Source organism: Bos indicus x Bos taurus, chromosome 6 (assembly GCF_003369695.1).
Source record: "Bos indicus x Bos taurus breed Angus x Brahman F1 hybrid chromosome 6, Bos_hybrid_MaternalHap_v2.0, whole genome shotgun sequence".
In the NCBI taxonomy this organism is placed as follows: Eukaryota; Metazoa; Chordata; class Mammalia; order Artiodactyla; family Bovidae; genus Bos; species Bos indicus x Bos taurus.
Window position 1 is genome coordinate 103342360 of NC_040081.1, and position 22421 is coordinate 103364780.

Below are 22421 nucleotides of genomic sequence, written 5' to 3' on the forward strand. Positions count from 1 at the left end.
TTGAAGCTGAAACTCCAATACTTTGGACACCCGATGTGAAGAGCTGACTCACTGGAAAAGACCCTGATGCTGGCAAAGATTGAGGGCAGGAGGAGAAGGGGACGAAAGAGGACAAGATGGTTGGATGGCATCACCGACTCAATGGACATGGGTTTCAGTGGACTCTGAGGTTGTGAGGGAGACCTGGTATGCTGCGGCTCATGGGGTCGCAAAGAGTCAGACATGACTGAGTGACTGAACTGAATTGAACTGATAACCCAAATACATGAAAAGTGAAATGAAACAGAGAAATTTCTTGAAACATAAATGACGAAATCTTATTTAAGATTTACATGGTTTTTCTTACTTAAGAAAAAACAGATAGACAGAATTGATCAAGTCTATTAAAGAAATCAAAGTCATAGTTAAAAACTTTTCTGCAAAGAACTGCATGCCCAAGTGGCTTCAGTGGTCAATTCAATCAAATATGCTAAAAATAATACCAGTTCTCCACAAATTTTTCCACAAAGCAGAGTAGGAGGGAGCATTTTCCAACTTACATTGCCAGCATTTCTCTGATACCAAAATTACACAAGAAAGTTACAAGAAGACTATAAATATTCCCCATGAACCTAGATGTAAATATTGTAAATGAGATATCAGCAAATTGATTATAGCATTATATAAAAAGGAAAATACATTATGACCATGTGGGATTTACTCTGGGAATAGAAGGCTTGTTCAATATTCTAAAATAAATGTATTTCAAGGGACTATGGAAGAGAAACCATATGATTATCTTAATAGTCACAGAAAAGATATTTGAGAAAATTTGACATTCATTTATGATTTTTAAAAACTTAGAAAATTGGAAATAGAAGGAAATTTCCTTAATCTGATGAAAAGCAACTACAAAAACCTTATAGCTAATATCATACCTAGCAGGAAGACAAACAAACAAAAACCCCACAACTAATTGATTTACGACAAAAATCAGGATCAAGACCAAGTGTAAATGTTCTAGACAGGGCAATAAGACAAAGAAAGGCATGCAGATTGGATAGGAGAAAGTAAAACTGCCTTTACTGCCTACATAAAAAATTCAAAGAATTTACTAAAACACCTGCTGGAACTGATAAGTGAATTCAGCAAAATTACAGGATATCAGGTCAACACACAAAAATCAGTTGTGTCTTTAAAGATTAGCAATGAATGACATGGAACTGATTTTTTTAAAAATACACCATTTGGATAGCATCCAAAATTCATAAGATAAGGCCTGAGTGAGTGAGTGAGGGAAGGTCACTTAGTCGTGTCCGACTCTTTGTGACTCCATGGACTATACAGTCCATGAAATTCTCCAGACCAGAATACTGGAGTCAGTAGCCTTTCCCTTCTCCAGGGGATCTTCCCAACCCAGGGATCAAACCTAGGTCTCCTGCATTGCAGGTGGATTCTTGACCAACTGTGCTATAAGGGAAGCCTAAGACAGGTCTACTTGTAACAAAATATTTGCAAGATTGGTAGGCTGAAAACTATAAAAGAATCCAAGGTCATCTAAAAATATGGATAGAGATTCTGCCTTCATGGATTGGAAGACTCAGCATTGTTAGGTTGTCACTTCTTTCTAAACTGACCTAGATTCAGTGTAATCCTAACAAAAGCCATCAGGACTTTTTTTGGGGATGGGGGTAGAAATCAGCAATCTGATTCTATGATAAAATTTACATGAAAAGGCAAAGGGTATAGGAACAGCTCAAATAATTTTGAAAAGAAGAAAAAATTAAAGGACTTTCACTACCTGATTTAAATATTACTATGAAGCAACTGGAAAAGTATGAGACTGGCCAAAGCATAAACAAATAGATCAATGGAATCCAGAAAATAGACCCATACATTTATGGTCAGTTGAGTGTTGATGAAGTTGCAAGGCCAGTGCAATAGAGAAAGAACTGTCTTTGCAACAAATGGTGCTGGATAGAACAACTGAACAGTCTTTGCAAATAAATGAACCTTCACATCATATTCAAAAGTGAGCTCAAAATGGACTATAGCTCTAAATATAAAATGCAAAAGTATAAAACTTCTATGAGAAAACAAAGGAGAAAATCTTTTTGACCTTATGTGAGGGAGGAGGGAGAAGGCAATGGCACCCCACTCCAGTACTCTTGCCTGGAGAATCCCAGGGACAGGGGAGCCTGCTGGGCTGCCGTCTATGCGGTCACACACAGTCGGACACGACTGAAGTGACTTAGCAGCAGTAGCAGCAGCAGTGATGGAGGAAAAGATGCTTAGATATGACAGCCAGTACATGATCAATAAATGAAAAAGAAATTGGACTTTATTTGAATTTAAAACATCTGCCTTTTAAAAGACTCTATTAATGTAATAGAAAGATAATCCACTGACTGGTGAAAATATTTGCAAACATGTCTGGTAAAGGACTTATAACCAGAATATATAATAAAAGTCAGTCAATCCAATAAATTAATGGCCAATGATGTGAGCACATACTTCACAAAGAAGGTGCATGGATAGGATCCAAGAATCCCACTTCTAACAAATTATTCTATAGAAGTAGCAACTTAAGTCAATCCTAAAGGAAATCAGTCTTGAATATTCATTGGAAGGACTGATGCTGAAGCTGAAGCTCCAATACTTTGGCCACCTGATGTGAAGAGACGACTCATTGGAAAAGACCCTGATTCTGGGAAAGATTGAAGGCAAAGGGAGAAGGGGGCAGCAGAGGATGGGATGGTTAGATAGCATCACCGACTCAATGGACATGAATTTGAGCAAACTCCAGGAGATAGTGGAGGACAGAGGAGGAGATCATGGAGGACAGAGGAGCCTGATGTGCTGCAGTCCATGGGATTGCAGAATCTGACACGACTTTGCAACTGAATAACAACAACTAGAAGCTAAAGTTTGTATAAAAACCTGCATGTAAACAGTTTATCTTTAATTTTGTAAAACTGGAAACCACTCAAATGCCCTACAGCTGGTGGATGGATAAACTGATTATGTATATTCATTCAATATACATACTGGATGTGTATTTGGGGCTTCCCTTGTGGCTCAGAGATTAAAGTGTCTGCCTGGAATGCGGGAGACCGAGGTTCAATTCCTGGGTAGGGAAGATCCCCTGGAGAAAGAAATGGCAACCCACTCCAGTATTCTTGTCTGGAGAATCCCATGGACCGAGGAGCCTGGTGGGCTACAGTCCACGGGGTCGCAAAGAGTCGGACATGACTGAGCGACTTCACTTTCTCTCTTTCACTGTCTTTGTGGTTCAGCTGGTAAAGAATCCACCTGCAGTGTGGGAGACCTGGGTTCGACTCCTGGGTTGGGAAGATCCCCTGAAGAAGGGAAAGGCTACCCACTCCAGCATTCTGGCCTGGAGAATTCCATGGACTGTATAGTCCATGGGATTGCAGACAGTCAGACATGACTGAGCGACTTTCACTTTCACTTTCATTCATCCAAAGGAATCCTACTCAGCAAACAAAAGGAAAACTGCTGATCCCTGCAACATAGCTAAGTCTCAAACACAGCATTCTGAGTAAAAAAAAAAGCTAGATTCCCAAAGTTATAGACAATATGGCTCTGTTTTTATGACTTTCTGGACTCGTACAAGTTATAGGGGTACTGATCACTAGCTCCCAGGGACTGTGATAAGAGAATTTTAGAGGTGCTGGAACTTTTTCTCTGTCTTTGTTATGGTGGTGGCTGCATGACTGTGTTTGTCCAAATTCACAGTATTATACACTAAAAGAGTGCATTTTGCTGCACGGAAATTCTTCCTCAAAAATAAACATCTCAAACTATGTTTATTGGTTTGATGATTTGCAAAGTGATTGTCTCTCTCACAAACAGCCAAACCAATGAGGGCAGGAATATTTTGTTCACAGATGTATTTCCAGCCTGTAGAACCCTGCCTGCCATGTGGAAGGTGCTCAACAAATCTCTGTCGAATGGATGGATGGATGACTGGCAGGTTCTCAGGGAAGATACTGGGTCTTGGAGCCTCACTGACCTGAGTCTGAATGCTGACTCTGTCACTTTCTCTGGCACAGAGGGCAGCACGCTTCACTTCCTCTAACCTCCATCATTTCTACAAGGAAAGCACAAGCGTGGCCATGGGCCATGGTGCCTCCACAACAACTCAACACAGTGAGTGTGTTTGCTCACTGGGGAAAGGACAGCCCCCTGGTCTCCCAGGGCACTCCCCCCCACCCCCACCTACTCCCAATCCATCCAGCTGTAACCATGAATTAGGATCTGTTTTGAGTCTGTTTTCTTGACTAGACTGCAAGCTCCATAAGGCAAGGAAATGTCATATCTGGCTCTGGATTCCCAGGGCTTAACATACACCAACTAATCAAGCATCTGAAGGATAACAATGACAAGTGCAACAGTAGTAATCTTAGCTACCAGTGTGATGTATCTACACTTGGCGTTACGTCACGTACTGGTCTTCCACAGTCACATCGTGAACTCCTCACAAACAGCCTACTAAGGCCAATTGAAAGTGTTAGTCAATCTGTGTGCTTAGAAGTTCAGTGTCAGTTAGTGCTTAGTCGTTAGTGTCCAACTCTTTGCAACCCTATGGACTGTAGCCCACCAGGCTCCTCTGTCCACAGGGATTCTCCAGGCAAGAGTACTGGAGTGTTGCCATGCCTCCTCCAGGGGATCTTCCCAACCCAGGGATCGAACCCAGGTCTCCCACAATGCAGGCGGATTCTTTAGCCACCAGGGAAGTTAGTCACTCAGTCGTGTCCAACTCTTTGTGACCCCATGGACTGTAGCCCTCCAGGCTCCTCTGTCCATGGAATTCTCCAGGCAAGAATACTGGAGTGGGTTGCCATTCTTGCATAACCATTAGTCCCATTTCTCAGATGAAGACACTATCAGGTCCCGTGGTTCATCCTTCACCATGCTGGGTGCTTTATGTACCTTATACTGGATAATGTAATTTATCTTAGTTCATCTAGTCTCGAAGCAGAAGATACTCAAACTGCCCGATGCTGAAGCCCACGCTTCATCGAGACCCATTCCTGGCAAGCTCAGTTACCTGTTTGCTTCTCCAAGGACACCCTTGAGGCTGATCCCATGAGTCTGATCATGACCGTCTCTGGCATTGGCATATCTTCTGGTTCCATGACCCTTATTATGGCATTCAAGACCCTGGTGCTTTGGTCTGTCTCGTCTCTCCCTCCCACCTCCTCTAATTCTATAAAGCTATTAAAAAACACGACCACTAGGGTCTCCCAGACCACCATGTTATGACCCCATCCATGCCTTTGCATGGACTGGAATGGCCTCTCCTTACCCTCACCCGGCAGGTGAGCTGTGAACACACCCTGTGAGTCTAATTCAGATGGTCCCATTCTGGGGAGTCTTTCTTGACAGGGATCAGCTTACATGCAGGCCTTCACAGCTGTCTGTCCCAGAGATGCTGAGTCCCTGGGGCCCAATGCCTGACTCTGAGCCCTGCACTCCTGACATGCAAACATTCCATGTTTGCTGAAAGAATGCTCAGTTCTTCATCTCACTTCAGATGGATAAACTGAAGCCCCAGACAGCTGCTGGAACATTTCTTACTTCTAATCTGGCACCTTTCAGAGAGTTCTTTTTTTCCCTGTTTGTGAATTCCATCTGCTTTTTTAATTAATGAAAATTCAGCTCTATGCAAATGTTTCTTCTGGGATCATTCTTCATGAGCAACCTTTGGGAGCTTACTCATCAGCCCGTTCCCTGAATGCATGTTTGGAACATTCTGGGAACTTGTTATTGGGCCTTTGAATCAAATAGCTCAAGTGAACGAAGTCAACAAAGCTGCCGCTTGGTAGCAGGAATTTACAGCCCTGGGAACTGCAGAATGTGACTTGATTGAGAGAGTTTTCCCCTCACCCTCATCTTCCCTACTAACCTCCTACTGCCTGGCACTGCCAACCCCTATGGTCTCTGAAATTATTTCCTTTTGGTAAATAAGTTGCACTTTCCAAATCTCACAAAAGCCTCTCCTGCACATTTGTTTATCAATTCAGTACCAAAGACCCCTTAATTAGAAGGACATCAGAAGTCCGGAATCCCAGGTACAGCTGGGATAATACACCTTTCTCTTGTCTGAGAAATGTGGCTTTCTGATACAAGAACTCAGTGTCAAAAGGCAACTTGGTATAGTATCAAAAGCATGAACTTTGGAGGCAAGTGTCCATCAACAGACAAATGGATAAAGAAGATGCGTGTGTGCTAAGTCACTTCCATCATGTCTGACTCTTTGTGACCCTACGGACTGTAGCTGCCAGGCTCCTCTCTCCCTGGGATTCTCCAGGCAAGAATACTGGAATGGGTTGCCATGCCCTCCTCCAGGGGATCTTCCCAATCCAGCGATCGAACCCACACTTCTCATGTCTCCTGCATTGGTCGGTAGGCTCTTTACCACTAGCACCACTTGGGAAACCTAAAGAAGATGAGGTGTGTGTGTATATTATATATCTGTATATATACCATGGAACAGTACTTCACATAAAGAATGAAATGACATCATTTACAGCAACATTGATGGGCCTAGAGATTGTCAAACTAAGTGAAAAAACCCAACAGAGAAAGACAAATACCATATGATATTGCTTATATGTGGAATCCAAAAAAATGATATGAATAAACTTATTTTCAAAACAGAAATAGACTTATAGACATAAGAAGCTTATGGTTACCCAGGGAAAGTGGGGGAGGCATAAATTAGGAGTTTGGGATAAATATATACACACTACTATATATAAAATCGGAGAAGGCAATGGCACCCCACTCCAGTACTCTTGCCTGGAAAATCCCATGGACAGAGGAGCCTGGTAGCCTGCAGTCCATGGGGTCACTGAAAGTGGGACACGACTGAGCAACTTCACTTTCACTTTTCACTTTCATGTATTAGAGAAGGAATGGCAACCCACTCCAGTGTTCTTGCCTGGAGAATCCCAGGGATGGGGGAGCCTGGTGGGCTGCTGTCTATGGGGTCACACAGAGTCGGACACGACTGAAGTGACTTAGCATAGCATAGCATAGCATATATAAAATAGATAACCAACAAGGACCTACTACATAATGAAGAGAACTATACTCAATATATTGCAATAACCTAAGAGAAAAGAGAATGTTTAAAACAATATTTTTTAACATTCTCTTTCTATATATATATATATATACATATACATATACATATATATATACACACACACACAGACACATAACTGAATCACTTCGTTGTATACCTGAAACTAACATGACATCATAAATCAACTATATTTCATTAAACATTTTTTTTTAAAAAAGCAGGGACTTCAGACCCATATACATGTGGCTTCAAATTCTGGCTCTATCCCTTGGCAGCTGTGTGATTCAGCGTAGGTTAATTAACCTCTCTGGGCCTCAGCTTACTCTTATATAAAATGAGAGAGATATGAAAAACTCTCCTGGATCTTCTGGGGATTAAACGTGATGACAGACATGTGATGGGATCACAATACATGTCCAGATTTCTTCTCCCTTTGGAAGGTGGGGCCACTGTAGAGAGTGGCCAGCTGGGTCACCACGGGCCTGCTTTCCCAGAGGCTAAGAGCAAGGACAGAGGAGCCTCAGACAGGAGTGGGAAGCCGAGGCACCCAGGGAAGTCTGCTCTGAATGGCGGGAAAGCAGGGGCTGAAAGGTCAGCATTGGGAGAACACTGTCTTGAACTTCTCCAGTGGTCAAGAACCCAATTTCCTAGAGATCAATTTTCTTTTTGGAAATAGCCTAAAGGCAGTAGGAACTAATCTATAGGATTATGGAGGCGGCTCCAAATGGGAGATTCTTCTCCCCTCTCCTCCATGTTCCCTCTGCAGATGATGACTCTTCTGGCCTCTCTCCACCCCTTCGGGCAAGATGCTCCTGGGCTTAGAACCAGTGTTTTTCTCTCCCACTGCCTTGGCTTTGCTGCATCTCCATGACGGTAACTCTCAATGCACAGACTGAGTCCACACCTCTCTCCAGATGCTTGGAGTACATCCGAATGTCCGGAAGTTCCTACAGACACCTCGCCTCCAAGTCCATCCTCCCCACCATCCCTCGCACTCGCCCCTCCTGTGGTGCTCTCTGCACGGGAGCCTCCCTGGAATCCACTCTGCTGCTAGACACAGAGGCCTGGAGGCAGCTTTGCCCCCTCCTTCACTGCCATTCTCCATCTCCAAGTCCTGCCCATCTGATCTCTGTTGGATCTTACTGCAGATCTGACCTCCAGAACTGCCTCAGACCTAGATGCTTCTGGAAAGGGATTTCAGAAGGATCGTCAACAATGAAAGCTGTATTGGGACAGTATACTAATGCATATATATGGATTTTAGAAAGATGGTAACGATAACCCTGTATGTGAGACAGCAAAAGAGACACAGATGTATAGAACAGTCTTTTGGACTCTGGGAGAGGGAGAGGGTAGGATGATTTGGGAGAATGGCATTGAAACATGTATAATATCATATAAGAAACAAATCGCCAGTCCAGGTTTGATGCAGGATACAGGATGCTTGGGGCTGGTGCACAGAGATGACCCAGAGGGATGGTATGGGGAGGGAGGTGGGAGTGGGGTTCAGGATGGGGAACATGTGTACACCCGTGGCAGATTCATGTTGATGTATGGCAAAACCAATACAATATTGTAAAGTAAAAAATAAAAATACATAAAAATACTTCTGTTATAAAAAAATTTAAAAAAAAGAAAGAAAGCTGTATTGGGGTCTGTATTTAGCATCCCAAGGGGACTCTGAAGTAGACAGATCTGCTCATATGTATACCCTCTGCTGTTCACACTGACTTGGCTCTGCTCTCATCCCGATGTCAACCTGGGCAGGTCACCTAACTCTCAACCCATTTTCTCGACTCTAAAAGTGGGAATAAATAATTGTGCCTACTTTATGTTTATGAATGGCTTCCCAGGTGGCGCTAGTGGTAAAGAATCTGCCTGTACATGCAGGAGACATAAGAGACATGAGTTTGATCCCTGGCTCGGGAAGATCCCCTGGAGGAGGGCACGGCAACCCACTCCACAATTCTTGCCTGGAGAATCCCATGGACACAGAAGCTTGGCAGGCTACAGTCCAGGGTCACAAAGAGCCAGACACAACTGAAGTGACTAAGCATGCACGCATGTTTATGAGGCTTAAATAAGGTTATGGATAGAATGCCTAGCACATAGTAAATACTAAAAAGTATTGTTTCACTATTATGTAATTTATTAAGTTAGTGACAAATAACACAAGGAGTCAATTCTGGAGACGTGATGACATGGTTCTTGAATCTCCACAATCCACATATAAACACTAGCAGAGCAGATACAAGTTAAAGCAAAAACCATGGGCAACACTTACTATAAAGCTAAGTTGTTCCCACAAACCCCAAAATATAAGCAGATGGGAACAAACCAGCAACAGTCATAAGCCCTCTATAGCAGTGATTTCTGTATAAAAATAACACAGCTGATGATGCACCAGAGGACAGAGAACTCCAAAAGAGTCAGCAGACACTGACTGGGAAGAATAGCCAGTCTGAGAACAGCAGCTGAAACAGTGAGAGGCTTGTCCAGCCCCATCTCAGGTGAATGAAAAGTGTCCTTGGTGAGTTCTGCAGAAGTTGGAGTCTGGAACACAAAATCCATTCACTCAATCCAGCCAGAGCTCTCTTCTAGGAAGGATCCCAAGGAGAAACTGTTGGGAGTGAAATCAAAACTAAGCAGGATGGGGGCCCTACAGATGAAAGAAAGGGGAAGTCCAGATGGAAGTGGGCAAGAGGACTGGGCCAGGAAATCCCAGGTAGCAAGCTGCCTAGGGACATGACATGTCACATAAACAATAGAAGAGGCAGGTCGGTTAGAGAAGCTACCCTGAATCACACCATCTTCTAACGATTCAGGAAAACCAACATTAAGTGAAATTCCATGCAAAGTGATTGTAAGAGAAAGGACAATGGCAAACAGAACAACACTGGACAATGAAAGTACCTCAGAAAAGACAGTGTGGTGGATTGTTTCATGAATGGTTCCCAATGGATCAGGCCATCAGGTACCCACACTCTACGCAGTCCCCTCCCATGTGGGCCCTGGTCTTTGTCACGTCACTTGCTTTGGCCAATTGGACATCAGGAAATGTGAAGCAAGGAGAGGGTCGGTAGGCACTTGAGAGTTGGGCTTTCCTTCCTGAAACTGCTGCCATCATGTGAGCAAGTTCACTCTCGTCTCCTTGATGATAAAAGACCATGCAGAGAGAGGGGCCCGTTCATTTCAGGTGTCCCACTCCAGTACTCTTGCCTGGAAAATCCCATGGACGGAGGAGCCTAGTGGGCTGCCGTCTGTGGTGTCGCACAGAGTCAGACACGACTGAAGCGACTTAGCAGCAGCAGGCTGGCCCAGCAGCTGAATGAGTGGGCCTAGCCAAAACCAGCAGAAAAACCACTCAGTCAAGTAGCAGATGTGATAAATAAAAGATTGCTTCTGTTCTAAACATCTAGGTTTTGACATGGTTTGTCATCAGCAATTGATAACTACATAGACATTAAGAATGAATAATATAGACATTAAAAATTATGCAAGACATGAAAGAACATGTAAATTATGATTTAGATACTCAGAAATCTCATAAGAGGACTCGTGAAAAACATCAGAAAAAAGGAAAATTATTTCAGAAACAAATACTTCATGAGAAAGCACACAAAACAAATACAATAGAGACTGCTTTAAAATAAAGAGAAAGATAAAAAATTGAGAAGCAAATTGAACATAGGAAGAAAGACAAAAGATTTGAAAATGGCAAATGTTGAGGATTGGCAAAGAAGACCCAACATTCAGGTAATAAGGATCCTTAACAAAGAAAAGAAAGTAAAAGAACAGAATGTGGATTAAAGCAAAAGACATTTCTGGGAGCTTCCCTTGTGGTCCAGTGGCTGCGACTCCACGTTCCCAGTGCAGGGGGTCTGGTTTCATCCCTGGTAGGAGAACTGGATCCTGCATGCCGCAACTAAATATCCCACAACTAAGACCCGGTGTGTGTGCTAAGTCACTGCAGTCACACCTGACTCTTTGTGACCCCATGTTATAGCCCACCAAGGTTTTCTGTCCGTGGGATCTTCCAGGCAAGAACACTGAAGTGGGTTTTCATGCCCTCCTCCAGGAGATCTTCCCAACCCAGGGATCAAACCCATGTCTCTTATGTCTCCTGCATTAGTAGGCGGGTGTTTTTTAACACTAAGCCACCTGGGAAGCCCTCATAACTAAGACTTGGTGCAACATGACCTTTCCATCAAAAGTCCTACAGAAAAGCCAACCTGAAACTATATTGGAAGGGTAATGTATACTTCAGAATACAGACCTGCAATGACCAGCAGCAAAACGTATTTTGGCAACACCGCTGGACTTTAACGAAAAAGAAGAAGGGCTTATTGCTTGTTTTTTCTTAAGCCTGAGCCAAGCTGGAATCAAGATTGCCAGGAGAAATATCAATAATCTCAGATATGCAGATGACACCACCCTTATGGAAGAAAGTGAAGAGGAACTACAGAGCCTCTTGATGAAAGTGAAAGAGGAGAATGAAAAAGTTGGCTTAAAGCTCAACAGTCAGAAAACTAAGAGCATGGCAACCGGTCTCATCACTTCATGGTAAATAGATGGGGAAACAGTGGCTGACTTTATTTTTGGGGGTTCCAAAATCACTGCAGATGGTGATTGCGGCCATGAAATTAAAAGATGCTTACTCCTTGGAAGGAAAGTTATGACCAACTTAGACAGCATGTTAAAAAGCAGAGACATTACTTTGTCAACAAAGGTCCATTTAGTCAAGGCTATGGTTCTTCCAGTAGTCATGTATGGATGAGAGAGCTGGACTATAAAGCAAGCTGAGCGCCAAAGAATTGATGCTTTTGAACTGTGGTGCTGGAGAAGACTCTTGAGAGTCCCTTGGACTGCAAGAAGATCCAACCAGTCCATCCTAAATAAGATCAGTCCTGGGTGTTCATTGGAAGGACTGATGTTGAAGCTGAAACTCCAATACTTTGGCCACCTGATGTGAAGAGCTGACTCATTTGAAAAGACCCTGATGCTGGTAAGGATTGAGGGCAGGAAGAGAAGGGGACGACAGAGAATGAGATGGTTGGATGGGTATCACCGACTCAATGGACATGAGTTTAGGTGAACTCCAGACAGCTTAGGTAAGGGCCAAAGGTGTGAGAGAGCATGGCTGGGGTCTGGTGTGGGAGTGGGAGGTGGGCTGAGGGAGGGGTGGGATGTAGCAGGAGAGGAACGCTGAGGCCTGAGGGGGCCTGGAACACTCACCCATGTAGGGCTTGGTCCCGGCCATGGAGGAAGCCTTTTCTGCGCCTTTCACGACTGTCGCTATGTTGAAGTCTGTGATGTGAACGTGTCCTGGAGACAGAGAATCAGAAAAAGCAGTTAGCAAAAGCTGCAGGCAGCTGGGTTATCTCCCATCTGATTTAACAGTGTGGTATGCAAGGGGGGATGTACAGGAAGAAAATATCAGAACTTTTATTTACATTTGTGTTTATTTGATACTTTAGGAGGGTCTGTTTTGGCCACATCATTGACAGTAGCCAAGCTATGGAATCATAATAATAAGTGGAATCACAATCACAAGTCAATCCTAAAGGAAATCAGTCCTGAATATTCATTGGAAGGACTGATGCTGAAGCTGAAACTCCAGTACTTTGGCTACCTGACGTGAAGAACTGACTCATTGGAAAAGACCCTGATGCTGGGAAAGATTGAAGGCGGGAGGAGAAGGGGATGACAGAGGATGAGATGGTTGGACGGCATCACCGACTCGATGGACATGAGTTTGAGCAAGCTCTGGGAGTTGGTGATGGCCAGGGAAGCCTGCTGCAGTCCATGAGGTCGCAAGAGTTGGACACAACTGAGAGACTGAACTGAAGCCATGGAAGCAACCTAAGTATTGGACCTTGAGGGCATTATGCTAAGTGAGAAGTCAGACAGAGAAGGACAGATATTGCACCGTCTCAGTTGTATGTGGAATCTAAAAAATAAAAGCCAAACTTATAGAAACAGAGAGTAGAAAAGTGGTTGCCAGGGGCTAGAAGAGGAGGAAATAGGGAAAGGTTGGTAAGAGGGTACAAACTTTCAACACTAAGATGAATAACATTCAAGGATAATGAAAAGCATGGTGACACTTAGCATAAGGCCCTCCAGGTCCATCCATGTCGCTTCAAATGGCAAGTTTTCATTCTTTTTTTTTTAAGGCTGAGTGGTATTCCGTTATATAGCTAAACCACATCTTCTTTACCCCTTCATCTGTTGATGGTAGGTTCCCAGATTCCCCGGAGAACCAATACTGACTATTTGGATTTTCCTCCTTCTCCCCTCCCACCTTCCTTCTGACACTTTCTTTTCTCTCTTCACCACCACATCTCCTTGTCTCCTTCCTCCCTGTCCCTCTTCCTTCCCTCTTAGGGTACTTGACATCCATGTCCCATCGGCTCCCATTACTTTAGGCTGGACAGAAAGTGGTTTCCACCCTCAAGCCCCCTCCCTACTCAGTTCATCAGTATCGTACTAAGGCCCCCACTGGCCAGAGCAGGTGGACAGAATAAGGTGCCCTCAGGGCATGAGCATCCTCTCTTTACACCCCTCCCCCACCTACTGTTTTCCTGCAAGGAGGAGTCTGGTCTCAAGTGTCTCATTTATTTATCAGAAGCTTCCACTCTCTGGACCAGTGCCTCTAAACTTTAACATTTTTATTATGTCCTCAATATAAATACTAAGCTCCCTGAGGCTTGGTTTTCTCATCTGTAAAATGGGGATGATGATAACAAAATATACATCTCAGAGGGCTGTTGGGAGGAGTCAGAGAATTAATACACAAGAAATGGTTACAGCATACTGCCACACAACAATGAGGGCATTTTCTGTAAGCATTGCTCTTAGCAGCATTATCCTGCCAAGGTGTGGCTCCAATCCCTTCTCCAGCTGGGGCCAATCCACCCTGCACCCTCCCATTGCCTCAGTTCTAGTTCTAACAAACAAGTAAATTCAAGTCCAGTTTTAGACTGTGAGTTATGTGAAAGTAGCTGGACATCTGAGTGGTTTCTGCACCCCACACCTGTACAGTTCCAAGCACAGCAGTACCCTTGGGACGGAATTCTGGAATCTTAGAATATAGATGGCTTTTATGTGGTTTCATTTCTCCCACTCTTAAAATTCTTTAATATTTGCATGATGAAAGTAACGCCAGCTCATTATAATAAATCGTAGAATACAAATACATGTTTGAGTTTCTCCTTTCAACATCCTAGGGTCTCCTCTACCTGCCACATAACCACACTGATTCATTTAGCTCCTCCATTCTTTCTCGCTTTTGCTTATGCAAATGTATATCCACATATCACAGGACTTTGGTTTGTTCTTGCAATAAAGAGATCATACTCCATCGATCATTCTAAAAGTCACTTTTGCATTTAATTTGGCTTTGGGATGGAGCACATGTCTCCAGGTGGCTTTAATAGTTGGCTCAGGCTGAGCATATGAACAAATCATGGCCCATGAAAACTGGGGAGATGATTTTCTAGGGGGTTCAGGAAAGGAAACGTTTTCTTCCTTTTCCTTCCAGAAGCTATCTAAAGTGATATTCTCTGCCTTTGGCTGGTGTGATGTGGGGAAATGACCCCTGCCCCAAACTGTAGAAGCCATTGGGTGCCACAAAGAAAGACAAGCTAAAGATGAAGCCCATTTTTGGAGAAGGCAGAGCTGCAAGGACAGCAGAGAAATGGTACCAAAGCCTGATCAAACCCTGCCTGAAGCCATATTCCACTGGGCTTCAGTTATACGTGCTGAAAAACACGTTGCTTAGGGCGATTTGAGTTGGGCTCCTTGTTGTCTGCCACACACTGTTGGTGTCCTAATTCATGCAGCCACTTACCATAAGATTTCAGCAGGTTATTTCACTCTATAAGCCTCCTAATATTAATAAGTACCTGGTAGGGTAATTGTGAGCATTCAACAGGGTGTTTAGGGACTGAGGATGTGACCTTTGAGCAAAGATCTGAAGAAGAGAGGCAGCAAGCCAGTGGACTTCTGGGGGGAGGAGTGAGGTGGCTGAGGGAACTGGCAGCACCAGGACCTTGCAAGGGCCAGCAAGGAGGCCAGAAGGAGAAAGGGGGAAAGGGCTCAGGTGGCTTTTACCCCAAGCCTGAGGGTTTTGAGAAAGACAGACACAATCCCAGTCATTTGTATCACTTTGGCTTGTGTGTGGATTACTGGGGCAAGACTCAAAGCAGGGAAACTGATTAAGAGGGGAAAAAATGCATCCCTCATCTATGTAAGCTGCTATTGTTTAAGGTTGCGTAAACGGTACAGAATTGGTGCTGAAGTTCATGTTAGTCGTTGAAGAACTTCTGTAGGGGGTGGGGTATGGCTACTCACCCCCCTTTTATAAAAATTTTTTGGATGTGGATCGTTTTTAAAGTCTTTCTTGAATTTGTTACGATGTTGCTTCTATTTTAGGTTTTGGTTTTTTGTCCGTGAAGCTTGTGGGATCTTAGTTCCCTGACCAAAGATTGAATTTGCACCTCCTGAATTGGAAGGTGAGGCCGTAACCACTGGACTGCCAGGAAAGTCCTGCCCTTCCCCCTCCTCGAGCCTGAAGTTCTAGAGACCAGTGACCCATCCACGGTTGGCAGCTGAAACGTGGAGAGCCATGTTTTGTCTCTAGTCTCTTTCCAGTGGGCGCTTCCACCGCCCCCTGTTGCCCCCTTCAGGGTGGAGTCGCCCGGCCCTGTCCTTGTTTCCTCCTGGCCCTCCAGGGTGGAGGCTCTGGGGCAGCTCTGAAGCAGACCTGTCTTCCCAGCAAGTCACCTCCAGCAGGAGTGCCAGACAGCAGAACCCCATTTTTGATTTCCACACCATGCTAGCTGATGAGCTGAAACTTCCTGGTGTGCCTCCTTTACCGGTTGAGTCAAGATGTGGGAAAGTGAAAATTAGTGCCATACGAGGTCTCCTCTGAGTCCCTTGTCAGGAGAACGGAAATTTACTACAAAGTGTGCACATATGAACAGTTTTCGGCTATTTGCTTTCTGTAAATTAAAAACATTCAGCAATCAGTGAGAGAATGAGCCCAGTATACGGTGTGAGATCCATTAGTAAAAGTTTGAATGAGAATCATCAACAATTGCCCTCCCACCCCTGTTTGTGCATCCTGTACTCCAGCTCTGCTCTCTCCTTTCTCTGAACACATGGAAACTCATCACACCTCCAAGACTTTGACACCATTTGGAAAGCTTTGCCCTCTGCCTGGCAGATTTCCATTCATTCTTCAAAACCTGGCCCAAGAGTTGTATTCCTGATGGATGGACATCCAGCCTTTGCTTGATTGCTTCCACTAACAGGAAACTCACTACCATGGGGGGTTGTGTCTCAGTTGACTTGCTCTGCTAAAACAGATTACCATGGACTGGGTGGTGTAAACATCAACATTTATTCCTCAGTATCCGAGCCTGGAAGTCCAAGACCAGAGTCCAGCACGCTAGGGTCCTTGGTTTCTTCCTGGATTACTTGGCAGGTTTCTTGCTGTCTCCTCACATTGTGAGGAGACAGCAAGCTCCAGTCCCTTCATCCCATTATAGAGCACAAATCCCATTGTGGGGGCTCCAATCCTTTGACTTCTTCCAAACCCAATTACTTCCTAAAGGCCTCAGCTCCAAAAGCCATCACACTGGGAGTTAAGGCTTCAACATACCAATTTAATTAATTCCATGCACACTTAGTCCATGGAAGACTGACTGGTTTAGGCCTCTCTCCTGGACCCTCCCAACTCCTCTCCATTTTCACTTCCATCCTAGCATCCACTATGCTGTATCTGCTGTGTCTGTCTCCTTGAGACCAGGTATCCTCCCTTGTTCATTTCTATGTCCCCTGTATGTTAGCACTGGCCTGATCTGGAAAAAGTACTTAACAAGTGTTTGTTGACTGGCTGACTTACTGACCAAATAAAAGATGGAATGAAAGAAATATGGTGAGCAAATGCTATCATCTTTCTTCATTATTTACTTCTTAGAGCTATCATGATATTTACAGGATCTGACAACATTCCATTTTTTACTTTTAAGACTACAGCAGCATCAATTTTTCAACCAGATCTTAAATGATGAGACTCAGCCACCATCTCTGTGATTTTGTACTCCCTGGGGCCAGCATCAGGCTCGGCATGTGCATGAAAAGTGTACGGAAGTGAGAAATGGACCATAAAGAAGACTGAGTACCAAAGATTGATGCTTTCAAACTGTGGTGCTGAAGAAGACTCTTGAGAGCCCCTTGGACAGAAAGGAGATCAAACCAGTCAATCCTAAAGGAAATCAACCTTGAATATTCTTTGGAAGGACTGATGCTGAAGCTGAAGCTCCAATATTTTGGTCACTGCTTCGAAGAGCCAACTCACTGGAAAAGACTGATGCTGGGAAAGATTGAAGGCAAGAGAAGGGGGAAGCAGAGGATGAGCTGGTTAGATAGCATCACTGACTCAATAGACATGAGTTTGATCAAACTCCAGAAGAGAGTGAAGGACAGGGAAGCCTGGTGTGCTACAGATTATGGGGTTGCAAAGAGTAGGGCACAACTTAGTGACTGAACAACAACAACAATCTGTGCATTTGGGGGAAGAGCACTTGAAACTCTACACACTAAGGATGTGTCAGTTATTTGTGCCATGGAACTGGGGGATGGGATGATGGAGATTATACAGGGCTAAAGTTCCATCCACAGTCCCTGCACTGGGAAATAATTACTGATGCACAGAATCAACTCAGCATTACCAGTAGTAGTGACTCCTGCTTTGAAACTGGTTCCTGCATTTTCCTTGCATATTCCAGGAGGAAGCATCCAAAGCATCCTGGATTTTGCTGTATTTTCACTTGCTTCTCCTGCAGCCACATTGCACCAGTGTCTGTTCCTGCTCCACCATGCTCTCTCCCTTCCCTTCACCCCTCTCAGCTCCTGAAATGAAATTACCTTAACTCTGTATGGATATTTACCAAATGAAGGAGGACAGTGGAGTGATCTCACTGGGACCAACAAGGCCACAGCCTGGGAGAAGATGAGAGTCTGCTTGGGAGGGGATAGTCAACCCAGTGGCAGGCTTTTAGATCTGTCCTCAGAAGCCAAGATTGGACTTCAGGTAGTAGCCATCAGAGGGCGCTAGACCAGAAGTTAGGATGGCAAGAAGGCCCTGCGTAAGAGATGATCTTCTACCACATAATTTTTTTGCCTTGTTTCCCTGAAATTCAGAGTCAAGTCTCATATGAACATCTGTCTCCATCTTAGGTGGTTTACAGGTGTACAACGTGCCTAAGCCAGAGGTCAGAGTGGTGCTGCTGAAAAGATGCAGCTGGATGCCCAAGGATGCTCAAGAGGATGAGAACCCTAGCTGTGGATCCAGCTGCCCCACCCATGGAAGGCCCCAGAGCTCACTGGTAATAAAGCTAATAATATCTACTTCCAAGATGCTGGTGTGATATAACCCTGTGATATAACCCTGGATGCCGATCCTCCCCTTAGGATCATCCTGAACACTTTTCCTTCCTCCCACTTCTCTTCATGGAGATCATACTGAACTTACTTCAGGACAGTGGTAGAAAGAGACAGAAAGAAGAAGGAAGGAAGGAAAGAAGGAATTGAAGAAAGAAAAGGAAAGGAAGGGAGAGAGAAAGAGAGAGAGAGAGGGAGAGAAACAAATCAAATTCTAAGGTACCAGCTTCTTCAGGCTTCATTTGGCTTTACTGCAGTAGGAAGACTGACTGTGTGAAGGCAGGCCTTTGCCTGATGTAGAATGAAATGACCCTCTGATTTTCTTCTGCTTTATTTGCTTTGACTTCCTTCCATTTGTTGGTCATAGGGTAGGAAGGCAGGGCTATCAAAACAATCTGTGTGTTCCCAGATCTCCTGAGACAGAAGAGAACAAAAAACTGGGAACAAGAAATGCAACAGGTCTGGGGTTTCCTAAGCTCCTAGACTGAGATTTGGGGGAATTCCCAGCTGCAGTCCATGGGGTCATAAAGAGTCAGACACAACTAAGCGACTGAACAACTCAGCTGAGATGAGTTTCAATACCTTCCCCCAGATATACTGTGATTTCATAAAATCTGCCCAGACTTCACATCCTATTTGAGTTGATCCTGCTTAAACACCACCTCACTCAAGGCTTTTGAATGAGCTCAGTAATTCTGTTTCTTTCCCCTTTCTCTACTTCTGTGGCTTTTAATTTAATGTTAAATCACTAGATTTTGGTTAATTAGTTACTAGCATAGCCAAGGCTACCTGACCAATGTGCTCCCCTTCCATATGTATTTTGGTATGTGATTTTACACAATCATGCAAATCACAATGAATCAGATGCAGAGAGGCTTTTAGAACACTTTCTCAGCCATGATCTGCTCTTTGCAAGGACTCTGAGGGGCACTGGGATAGAGATTATCTTTTGACACTTAGTATCCTTTTCCACTCCTTTCTTTCCTGCCCCCTGTATTATAAGGACAAGAAAGAGAGAGAGAGAGAGAGAAACAAAAAAACATGTCTTGACTCTCTTGCAGCTAGGGTTCTGGGCAAGATTTAGATTCTGCCATTCAAATGCATGCTGTTCAAATGCACTCAGGCAAGATTTGGAATGGGGTTTCCCTGGTGGCTCAGACAGTAAAGAATCCACCTGCAATGTGAGAGACCTGGATTTGATCTCTGGGTCAGGAAGATCCCCTGGAGGGGGGCATGGCAACTTACTCCAGTTTACTCCAGTATTCTTGCCTGGAGAATCCCCATGGACAGAGGTGCCTAGCAGGCTTCAGACCACGGGGTCACAAAGAGTCAGCCATGACTGAGTGACTAGCACAGCACAAGGTTTGGAAAAAGAAAGTAAGCCAAGGGAGAAAGCCATTTGAAGGCTGGAGTTACACCATCTCAAGCCAAGGAAGTATGCATGTCACCAAACCAGAAGCTCAGGGACAGAACTGACACCTACCCATCCCTGTTGCCTTCAGAGGGAGGACAGCCCTGCAGACATCTTGACCTTGGATTTCAGTCACCAAGACTGTGAGAAAATACATCTCTGCTCTTGATTGCCTCTCAATTTGTGGGACTTTGTTCCAACACCCCTGGGAAGCTAATACAGGAGGCTATTTATTGGGGGGGTCATGAGAGATTCCTTACACAGGGTTTTCAGGACCTTAAGACATCACATTGTACTAGACACTTCCTTCCACTCCCAGCAGTCTTCAGAAAGAATCTCAATACAGCCCTCCCAAGGATCCCAGTGTAGCTTTAAACTGCATTCCTAAGTTTTATCCTTAAACTCTTGGAACCCTATCTAGAATAATGACACTAACTCTTCGTTCCTCAGACTTAGCAGAAATACCTCTACCCCTCAATTTGCCCCAGTGGTTCTCTCCACTTCCATCTCCGCTGTTCCAATCCCTGTATCTCAGGCTTCAGCATCAATACATGCCTTCTGTTAATTTCCTGGACTCTCTTCCTGCCAAGATGGAGATGGCATGGCACACACAGTGTTCTGATGAGGGGGATAGGGGTGTTGCTGCTGCTGGATATTGCCGTTTTGGGGAGCACTCATCACAATTATCAACAAATATGTTAGCAACAGATGGAGAGGCAATTCTTCAAAATCAGTCCAGTGAGTGCATGCTCTGAAATATTGTCTATTAATAGAAAACTTGAGGTATAGTAAAGCCAAGAGATTAAGAGACAACTGCCATTGAAAAGACAAGCCTGTCATTCATGGTTCCTAAGAGGAGGGGACACGTCATACCATTGGGGGTCACCCCGGGGAAGCATCAGGGTCAGTCACGAGACACAGGGACAAGGGAGAAAATGTGATCAAGAGCTTCTCTGGTGGTTTCTGTGGGAAGGAACAGGAGAGGCAGGGCAAGCAAGCTTAGGACTGGCTAGTCTGAATAATTTCAGGAGTTTGGGAAGAGGCAGGGCAAGCAGGCTTAGGACTGGCTAGTCTGAATAATTTCAGGAGTTTCTGGGGGCACAGGACTGTCCCTGGTCATCTGGATCCTGGCACAGGGAAGCTTAGGGAAAGTGGACGGTGGCCTGGAGTGTGCAAAAGTCAAGCATCCACATACAGGAAAGAGAAGACACAGTGAATACAATGAGAAAACAAATTCACTCTGCTGGTGTGCCTTTACTAAAGATCCTAAAGCTCCAGGTGAGGTTTCTGACCCCCAAGTGTTCATCCCAAGGCCACTGAGAAGAGTGAGTTCTACACTTCATAGCCAGCTGTTCTGGGACCATTGGAGCTTTCTCACTGGCCTTCTAGAATGCTCTGTTGCCCTTCCCAACGCTCTGTTGACTTCATGCATGCTGCAGGATCCAGCAAGCCCTCCCTCCTCCTCCTCTCCAAGCCTCACTGCCCTGGTGTTCCTGCACAGCTTCACCCTGTCCTGCCCAGCACTGGCCTTGCTGGGTCTGTATCACTCTATCTCTCCTGCAGCCCTGGATACACCTTAGAACCACCTGGTAACTTTAAAAATCCCACTTTCTCCTGCAAGATGAGTCAAATAGGACTTCTAAGTTTGGCCCTTGGAATTGGCACTTTTTATAGTTCCTAGGTGATGTGCAGCCATGGCTGAGAAACACTACCCTAGACTGTGAGGTTCTTGACCACAGAGGCTCTGTGTCCTTCGGTCACCTGGCACAATGCCTGGCCTACAGCAGGTCTGCAAAATGATGGAGTCACTTTTTTGCATACAGAAGAGGAAAAAGCTACAGCTGTCTCTTGGTATCTTCAAGAGACTAGAGTCAGGACTCCCACTGATACCAAAGTCTTTGGATGTTAAAATCCCGTGTATAAAGTGGTGTAGAATTTACCACTTGGGCACACCTGCCCAAGTTTTTTCAACTTTTAATACCTAATACAATGCAAATGCTATGTAAATAGTCATAAATACAATGTATATGTTATATAAATAGTTGCCAGCAGTGAATTCAAGTTTTGCTTTTTGACACTTTTTGGAATTTTTTTCCCCAAATGTTTTTTGATCTGAGATTGGCTGAATCTGAGAATGTGGACCCCTCAGATGCAGAAAGCTAACAGTATACCGTCAGTAAATTTGAACAAGAGTCTTCAGTGACACTCAGGGCAAAATGCAAACACTGCCCTTCTGTCTCTGACTCCCAGTTTTTTGCCCATTTTGAGGGAAGTCAAACTCCAATACTTTGGCCACTTGATGCACAGAGCTGATTCATTTGAAAAGACCCTGATGCTGGGAAAGATTGAGGGCAGAAGGAGAAGGGAATAGCAGAGGATGAGATGGTTGGATGGCATCACCGACTCAATGGACATGAGTTTGGGTAAACTCCAGGAGTTGGTGATGGACAGAGAGGCCTGGTGTGC

The 22421-nt window shown here is 44.5% G+C and overlaps 1 protein-coding gene across 2 annotated transcripts in view; it reads right to left on the reverse strand.

The window, feature by feature from the left end:
* Positions 1-22421, reverse strand: part of STK32B (serine/threonine kinase 32B) — a 405107-nt gene that overhangs the window by 57701 nt on the left and 324985 nt on the right. The window contains exon 6 of one of the 2 annotated variants that reach the window (XM_027545015.1): positions 12332-12421. The exons of the other annotated variant lie outside the window; for it this stretch is intronic. Within the exon in view, the coding sequence (XP_027400816.1) occupies positions 12332-12421 (90 nt within the window). The remainder of the gene's footprint in view (positions 1-12331; positions 12422-22421) is intronic. 2 annotated transcript variants of the gene reach the window in all.